Source organism: Primulina huaijiensis, chromosome 13, assembly GCF_012295235.1.
Source record: "Primulina huaijiensis isolate GDHJ02 chromosome 13, ASM1229523v2, whole genome shotgun sequence".
Taxonomy (NCBI): domain Eukaryota; kingdom Viridiplantae; phylum Streptophyta; class Magnoliopsida; order Lamiales; family Gesneriaceae; genus Primulina; species Primulina huaijiensis.
In genome coordinates this window covers 15,940,414-15,950,860 of record NC_133318.1, presented here as the reverse complement: position 1 = coordinate 15,950,860, position 10,447 = coordinate 15,940,414, and the positions used below count along the sequence as shown (strand labels likewise).

At 34.5% G+C, this 10,447-nt stretch overlaps 1 protein-coding gene across 1 annotated transcript; it reads left to right on the top strand.

Annotated features, from left to right (window-relative positions):
* Nucleotides 1–213: 213 nt before the first annotated feature.
* On the top strand, nt 214–1,938 carry LOC140990954 (zinc finger protein CONSTANS-LIKE 3-like). The gene is made up of 2 exons (XM_073460847.1): nt 214–1,064; nt 1,493–1,938. The coding sequence occupies exons 1-2, from the start codon at nt 327–329 to the stop codon at nt 1,847–1,849; spliced, it is 1,095 nt and encodes a 364-aa protein (XP_073316948.1). The 5' UTR covers nt 214–326; the 3' UTR covers nt 1,850–1,938.
* The last annotated feature ends 8,509 nt before the right edge of the window (nt 1,939–10,447 follow it).

The window sequence follows — 10,447 nt, the reverse complement described above, 5'->3', positions numbered from 1 at the left end:
TTCGGGTTAAGTATCGAATCCTCCAACGAATTCAGAGGAAATTGTCATCTCTAACATATATGTTAATTCTCATAAAATAATGAAAGAATCACTTGATCTAATTATATTGACACTCGACGTAACATAGAATAATCTCAAAATATCATCAAATCTTTATTGTGGCTGAAAAGAACGCCACGTGTTGGACCATCACTTGTCAGCCTTAAGATTTCCCCCCTCTTCGTACAAAGCCAACACAGCCTCAGCTGGCAGCAAATTCATACCACATTACTGGAGAGAAACCATTCCAAATCTTAATTTCCCAAAAAATAATACCAGATACGAAAATGGGTAGTGGCGGAGCGGCCAGGGCAAGTTGTTTCCAGCCGGCGTTCCACTCGGCGGCCAAGCCTTATGACTACTGCAAGCCCGAGGCGGCACTGCTCTTCTGCAGGGCAGAATCCGCCTTCATTTGCATGCCCTGTGATTCCAAGGTGCACAACAACATCTCGACGCTCAAGCACGAACGTGTGTGGATGTGCGAGGTGTGTGAGCAAGCACCTGCCGCCGTCACCTGCAAGGCTGACGCCGCCGCCCTCTGCGTCACCTGTGACAACGACATTCATTGTGCTAACCCTCTCGCCCGCCGCCACGAGCGCTCCCCTGTTTTGCCCTTCTACGAAACTGCTGAATCTATGCTTCTGAAGTCCTCCGAAACCGCCTTTCCAGCACCTATCAGCGACTCCGCTGATAAGTTAGACAATTTTATCACACAGAACAGCTACATCACCGATTCTTGGGTCTCCACGAACCCGATTGCTTCGACCAAATATCTCGAAAATAACCGTTTCGTGAAGCCAACGGAAATCTTGCTCTCGGACTCGGATCAGTTTCTTGATTTCGACAGCTTCCCAATTTCCACGCAGCCTTGCAGTGACAGCGTCGTCCCCGTGCAAACAATCACAAAACCGCCGGTCACGGCACATTTAGTGGACAACTTGCCAGAAATCCAATTTGATATCGATTTCAAGAAATCCAGCATCACTTCCTACAACAGCTACAACAACTCATCTCTCAGCCGCAGCGTAAGTACAATTTCTCTATTCAGGGGCTGGCACTTGGCAGGCTTTAATCCATTTAGCTTCGGGTTTAATGTATATATATANAAATATCTTGAATAAATTAAAAATATATAAAAATTCAATAACAAATAAATTAAGCAATAGTAATTAAAATAAAAAAGTAAAGTTTAATTATTTAAGTGAATAATGTCACAGATTTTTTTAATTTTTGACTTACTGTGAATTTATTAAAATATTTATTATTATATATGATATCTATCTAGATACGTTAAATGTTTTCTAAAATTCAAATTATATGATTTATATTATACAAAATATAACACAAAAATTTTAGAAATACATTAAAATATTTAATTTTTTAATGTCTGTCGACTCTATTTTAAAATTCCAACAATTGAGTACCAACTGAGAATGACTGAATCTCATCTCAGATTTCATCGTCTACAATGGAGGTGGGCGTTGTTCCTGATGGAAGTACTCTGTCCGGAACATCGTACCCTTTTGCAAGAACTATGCCCAGCGTTGATATTAGCGGAAATCAGGGCAGCCAGCTAGTGGACATGGACAGGGAAGCTAGGGTTCTGAGGTACAAAGAGAAGAAGAAGAACAGGAAATTCGAGAAGACGATTCGTTATGCTTCAAGAAAGGCTTACGCAGAAATCCGGCCACGAATTAAAGGCCGGTTTGTGAAAAGAACCGATTCCGAACCTGACATCAACCGGTTTTTTGGCTCCGCCTCAGGGAACTTCATCGTTGATGCTGGATATGGCGTCGTTCCATCGTTCTGATCCAATGGGTTGAATAATCAGGATGTTACTACTATTCTTAATTTGTAATCTTGTATTAATTAAGTTTATTAATTGCTTTCTATTTAGAAAAATATATGTTCTCCAATGGTTGAAAATAACATAGAGTAAAATTACTTAATGTCTGAACTCTGAAATATAAAAAATAATTAATAATAACTACATTGGATCAGTTAAGATTTTTATGATATATTATTGTTCTATTAATAATAATTATGTATATAATTTTAAAAACTTTTTCACAGAATTAGTGAATGGTAAATAATTGGCAATATTAAGATATTTAAGTTTCCCACAAGTCATAATGAATATTGATTGGTGGTCCACAATCGCTATGGATTCCCAATATATTTTTCTTGGTTTATGACAATTTGGGATCTGAATCTGAACTCTGATTGGCCCACGAGTCTTTTCATAGTTACCAAAATTATTTGTTAAAAAAAATTAATATATATATATATATACACACACATATGATATTATTATAAAATAAAAATCTTATCATATCTTTCAATGATGACAAAAATTTATGTGAGACGATCTCACCGATTGTATTTTGTGAGACGAATCTCTTATTTGAGTCATCCATGAAAAATATTATTTTTATGTTAAGAGTATTAATTTTTTTTGTGAATATCAGCAGGATTGACCTATCTCACAGATAAAGATTCGGAGACCGTCTTACAAGAGACTTACTCTTTCATGATTATATCAAATTTCTTTTCAATTCTAAAATATCAACCACGAACCAAACGAGTGAAACGACTAAGTTACAATCTTCATATTATATCTATATATACATATTCAAAATTTTTTAATTTCAATATATACTATTAAAATAAATTGTATATACCAATTTTTTCGTTTGTGGTCAAAATTCAAATAAGTTGACAATTGACACGGTATTTTAAAACTAACTACCATTTACTTATTAATAATACTTTTGAAAATAAATAACTCAAAGTATGAATTTCTTGTTCCATGACTTTGTGACCAGTCGATCTGATTTGTTTGAGATGTTTTTTCTTAGTTATTGATTTCAAGTAAACAGAGTCATATCGTCTTTTAATTTGACTTAAATGATAAAATTTACACTTAAATTTGTATATGTATATATATTGTGTGGATTTTCATGTGACACCGAAGCATAACGTACACGTACAGTTTGAAAATTTTATATTAACATAATTATTTCTTGATTAAAAACTTTGACTATTTGCTCGACTTTTCAATCAATTTGAACATAATATTTCGAATTGGAATTCAGTTATTCTCTTTTACAATATAGCGAACCTATATGCACAAATCTTTCCTTGACTAAGACAAAATCAAATCATCGGAAAATACTAACCAAAAGGAAAATATATGCTTGAATATTTACTGCATTATTTCCTAATACATATTACAAGTCGTTGGTCTTTGCTGTCGCACGACATGCCCACGTCTTAATAGAAATCTTATTCTGGTTTGTTGCTTTAGTTTCTTCTATAAGACGTTCCCATGTCTTAAGTCGGATTCTTTTCTCCCTTGCTCTCACCTCAATACCCCTTAAGTTGGAGCATGCAAATCTATAATGCCCAACTTACGAAATAAATGTTCGAACGATTGTTTACCCAACACTTTTGTAAACAAGTCAGATAGTTGCACATAGGTCAGGACATGAGATGGTGTAATACTATCATTCTGAATTTCATCCCGAAGAAAATAACAATCTATCTCGATATGTTTTGTTCACTTGTGGAAGGTCCGATTTTTTGTGATATGCAAAGCTGTCTGACTGACACAATACAATTTGACAGGACTAGGAAGATCCACACATATAGCCAACCACAATCCTTTCAACCATTTCACTTCACACGGAGTTGTGGTCATACATCAGTACTCTGCCTCAGCCAAAGAACAAGATAATGTTTGTTGCTTCTTTGTTTTCAAAGAAACTGGTAAATTCACAAGCAATATAAACCATCTAGTCATAGAGCGGCGAGTGAGCAGACAAGTTGCCCAATCTGTATCACACCAAGCATACAAACGTAAATCACAATGTGATTGTAACAACATTCCTTGCCCAGGGTCCCCTTTCAAATATCACACAACACGCAGCACGACCTACTAGTGCTCTTCGTGTGGATGTTGCATGAATTGAGCTAGGACATATATGCATTAGGATAATTCAGGTCGTGTAACCGAGAGATAAATAAGTCTACCCACTAAACGCCTATAACTTTCAGGATCGAACACATGAGCTCCATCTGATAAGGCCAAGCTATGATTTTTCTCTAGCGGTATGGACACGGTCTTAGCTCCAAGCAGCCCAGCCTCATAGATAAAATCCAAAATGTATTTACGTTGGCATAGGAAAATTCCTTCAGAACTTCTCGAAAATTCAATCCCCGGAAATACTTCAACACTCCCAAATCCTTCATATGAAAGTAAGTGTTTAAATACTCTTTGAAACTTGGAATGGTCTATGATCACTTCCTGACACGATAATGTCATTTGCATTCCCAAAAACTATATATATAAACACAGAAAATAAATAATTAAGATATTATATACATTCATATTTTGAGATACAATTATCAAAATAAGATTATGTCTCATGTGCGACGGATCGACCCGCTCCATATCTATAGTGAAAAATAATATTTTTTTAGTAAATATAATATTTTTTCATGATAGAGTTGGATTGGAGATGTATCTCGTGTGAATATATATATTGATTAGGGAATAGGGATTAATGGTTTTATTGTTAAACCAACTTTGTTTTTTTTTTTTTAATTATTATTATTATCTTGGGAAAAAATTAATTGAGGTTGGCTCCATATAAGAAGATGGTGTGTTCTCCCCCGACCCAAACAGCCTGGTTCACGTGGGCAAGGCCCAAAATGTTTTTGTAATTTAGGGACCATTATCACTTTTTTGGGACTCATCCACTTGTTTATCCCATCTACATTAAATACACACAAGCACACAACATGCAGCGAAAATCAATTATTTTATTTAACACACAAGTATAACTTTAAGAAATAGAGATCAGATTTAAATTATGCACAAGTATACTTGTGCAATGTCTCATGGCAAAATTTACTAGAAAAATATGTAATCGTTTACACCAAAATAATAAGAGTGAGAATAACAAAACCAAATTCTTTGACACTCCAAGGAATTAAAATACATCAAAATAAGAAATAAATGCATAAACCGTTGTTGCTTAAAAACAATAAAAGAACACTCTGCGTCAGTATTGTTCTCCACATGCCTTCAACACCAATCAACAACACGGCACAGACGTGAGTCGATCACTCAAATTCTTCAGCACAAATATTGTCTCCAACTCTGAACGTCATGTACGTTCAAAGAGAAAACTCCAACACCTTCGTAACGATCCTTTCCCAATAGTCTAGTTCTTCTCTCAATATTCTATATATATACATCTTCATATCTTTACCTAATTATCTTTCCATAAGAACAAAATCCTACAAATATGAAAACAAGAGTTTATTAGGAGTAAGACTGTATTCAAATTTAATATATTATATCTTAGAGATAAATACCAATATTAGATTAGGTCAACCAAGTCTAGGAATACATCTTATTATTAGATCAATTCAAATTAAACTCGATAATCGTATCAAGATTGAAGTAGAAGAAGAATTTGCACTCGACCGAATTTTCAAAAAATGAAAATATGCATAACCGAAAATTAAACTTTAAAACCAACCCACTTACCGTATTTCTTGAAGGAAACGAGAAGGTTCGAACCGTACTCAACTCGGATTACTTCTTGCTCCTTGCTCGGGCGGCACTTCGGTTCACGTTCTAGCCTAACTCTTGGACGATTTTCAAGCAAAATTTCTTTCTGAGTATGCTGCTGGGGTTTCGAGTTTTAGGGTGTGAGGAAGACTAGGAATGATGGACTATTTATAGGTGAGGAGAGAAGACTAAATTGTGTGTCTAAATCACGTCCAAATTGGCCTCAAATCCCACGTTTTTGACTCCCAAATCCCACTCCATGATTGATTTATTTAGCTATCAAATTGTGGGGTTTATGCCTTAATTCTTTCTCTTTGATTGGTTCGAAAAAATAGTATGGCTAGGTCAAAGGATTTGTGCAAACTTTGATGATTTGTTTCCATTCTTTAATCTTGATCCCAATATGCATAATTATTTAGCTACTACTTAAATTTTAAGAATATCTATGTATTAATTTATCTTATTTCTATTTTCCCATGCACCTTGTATGCTATTCCAATCTTGCAAGTCTTCTCTCCAATTTTCGAAAATATGCATGCTTATGCATATATTAATACCACTTTAATTCAATATTGTATTTCCAAAAGTATTCTAACATATTCCCATCTAAAATATGTACACAAAAAAAATCCTAAATTAGAGTTGCATATGTGGGTTTTCACCGTCACAAACAAGATTAAGGCATCACCAAAATATTTGTTGAAAACTATCGTTTTGCAATACATCATATATTTAAACTTAACATACAATGAAAATAAATATTATTAAAATATCAAGAAATTACACGTTCCACTTACAATCTTCTACTAGTGTTGAAATCAAGGTTGACCGCAAGAGAACTTGAATCCCTCTAGATGGAACTACACGTTCTTTGTAGAGAAAGAGTTTTGAGAGTGAATTATTTTAACGTAGAGTGTAGAATAAGAAAAATGAATATTTATACGTTTTATATATCTAAGAAAAAGTTGGGCCGATGTGATAATTGAGCTCAAGGGCTTGGGTCTCACAATGCAAGCAAGTCCACGATAGATTAATATAATTTTCCATTACCAATAAATAATTAAACAATTTTTTTTTTTTTTGGAAGAATCATCCTCATGATCAAATCATTTTCTCTATTCTTGATTTTTTTGGCCGACATTATCAACAGTAGCAAATGCTTAAAAAAAGTGATTATGGATTTTTCTTTACAAAGTTTTGCAAATTTATATAAAAAAAAGTCCATAATCTTTTTTTAGGTATTCTTTATAATTGATTTGATGGCATTAAAATGCTAACTTAATGAGTCTTATGATTGGCACATATATACTCGTAAATTCCACGCTCAAGCCCGACAATAGAGGAAAGCCTACAATGCAAATATGGATCTTTGCCACTTCTTCATACAACTCTGTGTTATACATAGTAGACTGGATTTTGAGTAAGCTTCTTGTAGCATAGAAGTGAATTGTCTTTTAACTTATCACCAAACGTGTAACAGTTCATGCTTTCTTTCTTTCTTTTTGTTTTTTGTTTTTTTTTATCAGTGTTGAACAAAAAATTTTGCCCCGTGTATTTTTGTTTTTCTACGGTCTTAGACTTAAGCATCGAAAGAATACCACAAGAAAAATATGTGGCGATATTCTCTCATCCATTTGTTCGTATTGGACGCATTCTCACCAACATATTTATCATTTGTAGATATTGTAGTTACAAAAACAGGTCAGGGAGGCATGCACATATAAGGTAATTCAGATCAAATGTCTTACTTAGTATTATAAAAATGATACATACTTTTCATTTGATGGTTGTCATTATTTGTAGAGAAGAATATCCATCCATACACGTTATGAGTACTTAAGACTAGTTATTTTCAAACCTTTTTTTTATAGAAACAATAATAATGCCAACTAATTTGACACTAGCTACCTTTTATAATTAATGGGGTTTTTTCATAATTAATTTTTAAAAAACGGAACTTAAAAAAATATAATGGATGGTGGAGTTTTGCAAAATCACTGCAAAACTTCACCGTCAATGACCGACACTATATAATATTTTGCAGTGTCCAGAAGCTGCAGCATCTTAGGCGATGACGCTGCTACAGGCGGACAACCCTTTCCGCGATTCTCAGATGGACTTAAATTCGGGATTTTTAAGCCAATTCATTATAAAGACTAAACTTCTTCTCAAATTTCATATCAGATTTCATCGACTCTGTCTAAAAATTTAAACAACTACTTTATATTTACAATTTCTCCAATCAGTTAGATGGATACAATCGAGATTATCTTATATTTGGGTGTTGATAAAGATGGGTGTTGATATTATCATCAAGAACAGATCGGTCGAATATAGAATCTCACATGTGGGGACGATTTGACTATTACGATTTATAGTTTGTTGAAGTTGGTTCCACACCATGTTGCAGCGTCCGTTGCCTTTTCAAACCTTCAGTGTTGTAGGTCTGCAATGCTACAATGTGACAGCGTCCGCTCCCTTTTCCATTGCCAATGAGAGCGGACGTTGCAGTTGCTGCAGCATCAGCTCCAAATATTGACGGACGTTGCAATGGTAGATCTACTGTATTTTTTATTTTTTTTTAAAACTAATCATAAAAAAACCTTTTTTATAATGACGATAAGAAGCACCATTGTTGAAATAATTTTAAGAGAATCATTCATGTTTGCTCACATACAAAAGCAAAATAATACAGCTGAATATATATATGTGTGTGTGTGTTACAACCATTGAATTCTAAAAATAAACAAATAAATAATTCTGTCCATTTTTAAATATTTTATTTTTATTTATTTTATTGGGGAATGTGATATTTTAAAAAACTGAAGAAAAAAATTAATGATGAATTTGCAAGATTTTGCTTTCTTTTCTTTTCTTTTCTTTTTTCTTTTTTGGTATTTTTCTCCAACATATCTTGATAAATGGATTTGATAGATTAATTTGTGTTATATCACCTATAGCTTGAAAGTGTACAACCAGGCTGAATACGTGATGCTCAATAAATTTAAATTCAATTTTAAAAAATCAGTGTCACATTTTTGTTAAATTGATCCATTGGTAAGTTTGATCCAGATCTTGATATATATCTTTTGAAAAAAAATGTTTCAAAAGTGTTACAGAGCTCCTGCTCCTTAGATCTTGTACGTTTCTTATATTTTTCATGAAATCGCCTGGACGTGAATTTGAATCTTAAAAAGGACATTAACTTTATTAACAGGATTTCATAGCCAATTCCAGTATTTGTTTTGTTGGATTCTTACCATTTGGAGCAAGTAGTATCGTTCTAGGTCCACCGGGATCCAGCCTTGCTCACCTAATCTTGAGTTAGGACGACATTCTCTCTCGTTCGTTTATCATGTAAAATCAAGATGCGACCATATTTTATATACACTATTATCATGTAGTTTTCATCCTTGTTGTAATTTGATCTTGTGATCCTCACATTATCATCCAAATGTTTTACTGTTATGTCATGTCTGATGACACAAATTCCTATTTCTATATTTTGAAAAGATGTGTGAAAGACTATTTCCACCAACATTTTCATTAAAATTCATTCATATTGATAAAATATTTTAAAAAGATGTGTTGATCAAATAGAAATGAGCATTAGATTCCCCGTGCCCAAAATTATCCAGACCATTTATAAATACTTTCAAATATGTCCGAGCCAGCTATGTCCGAACTCTTTTAGCTATTTTCTAGCATTGGGCATTTTATTTTGTTTTTCAGGTTCCCTTGGGTATTCAGAACCTTCTCAAATGTATTCAGATAAAGAAAACCGTCACGGGTCATTTTTACCTATCCATACACCCGAGTATAAATTCTTGAAGGGGAAGCCGAACTCCAATAAAGGATGACACAATATGTATTTTTTGTCAAGTCCACCAATTCATGGCACTGTGATATGAACTAGGTCATGAACTTCACCCTCCTCGATAAGTTAGACGAGCAGACCCATGACTTAACTTTTTAATGACCATGAGCATCAAGTGTTTTAACATTAAGAGTTTGATGGAGGATGACTTGCTCTGTAAATACAAGTTTTGCAAGAAAAACATGGAGCTGATGGGGACATATATAGGGTTCTCCAACCTTTTTATTTCTGATTTCTCCCCATTTTTCTTTTTTCTGACACTTAACTTTATTTGTTTTATATACTGACGATCGCATTATGAACGCTAAAATGGCCAATTTGAAGAGGAAGAGGACTGAGGCCTCTGATGAGCCTATTGCGGCCGAGCCCATCCTCCTCCATGCTGACGAGGCTCTGAAGCATGAAGGGTGGCTGAGGTGACATGGGCTCGGAAAATTGAGGAGTTCATTCAATCCTTGGATTTTGAGAGACTTTGCGTCGGAAGGGCTGTGGTCTACATTTAAGAGGGATTCAAGGGTTGCTTGGCCCAATTCCGAGCTAATGGCTATTCTGAGGCCGAGCACCCCATCTCAATCCTGGATTCAGATAAAGCTCTTGATGATATGCCCGAGGAGGGAGAAATGTCCGAGAAGGAAGACCAGGCCAACGGTGGAGATGCGGTCGACCCCTAGTTCCCCTTAATTTAATTTTCTTTTTATTGTATGTCGTGCTCAGAGCTTTTTGATTTGTAATGGCTGGTTCGGATTTATGAAAATTTTTATGCTTCGTAATTTACATTCATAGCTTTGATCAATTCGTAATACCCGAGCTGGATGGCTGTCCGGACCCTTTTGACTTGAAACCCATATTGGTTAACAAACACAAAACCCGAACATGATGGATGTTCGAACCCTTTTAATTTGAAACCAAAATTGGCTTAGTAATATAAAACCCGAACAAAATGGTGTTCC

Excerpts from the sequence above, each read along its gene's own strand:
- LOC140990954 (XM_073460847.1), top strand. The coding sequence starts at position 327 with ATGGGTAGTGGCGGAGCGGCCAGGGCAAGTTGTTTCCAGCCGGCGTTC. Across the intron at positions 1,065-1,492 it reads ACTCATCTCTCAGCCGCAGC|ATTTCATCGTCTACAATGGA; the intron begins GTAAGTACAATT and ends ATCTCATCTCAG.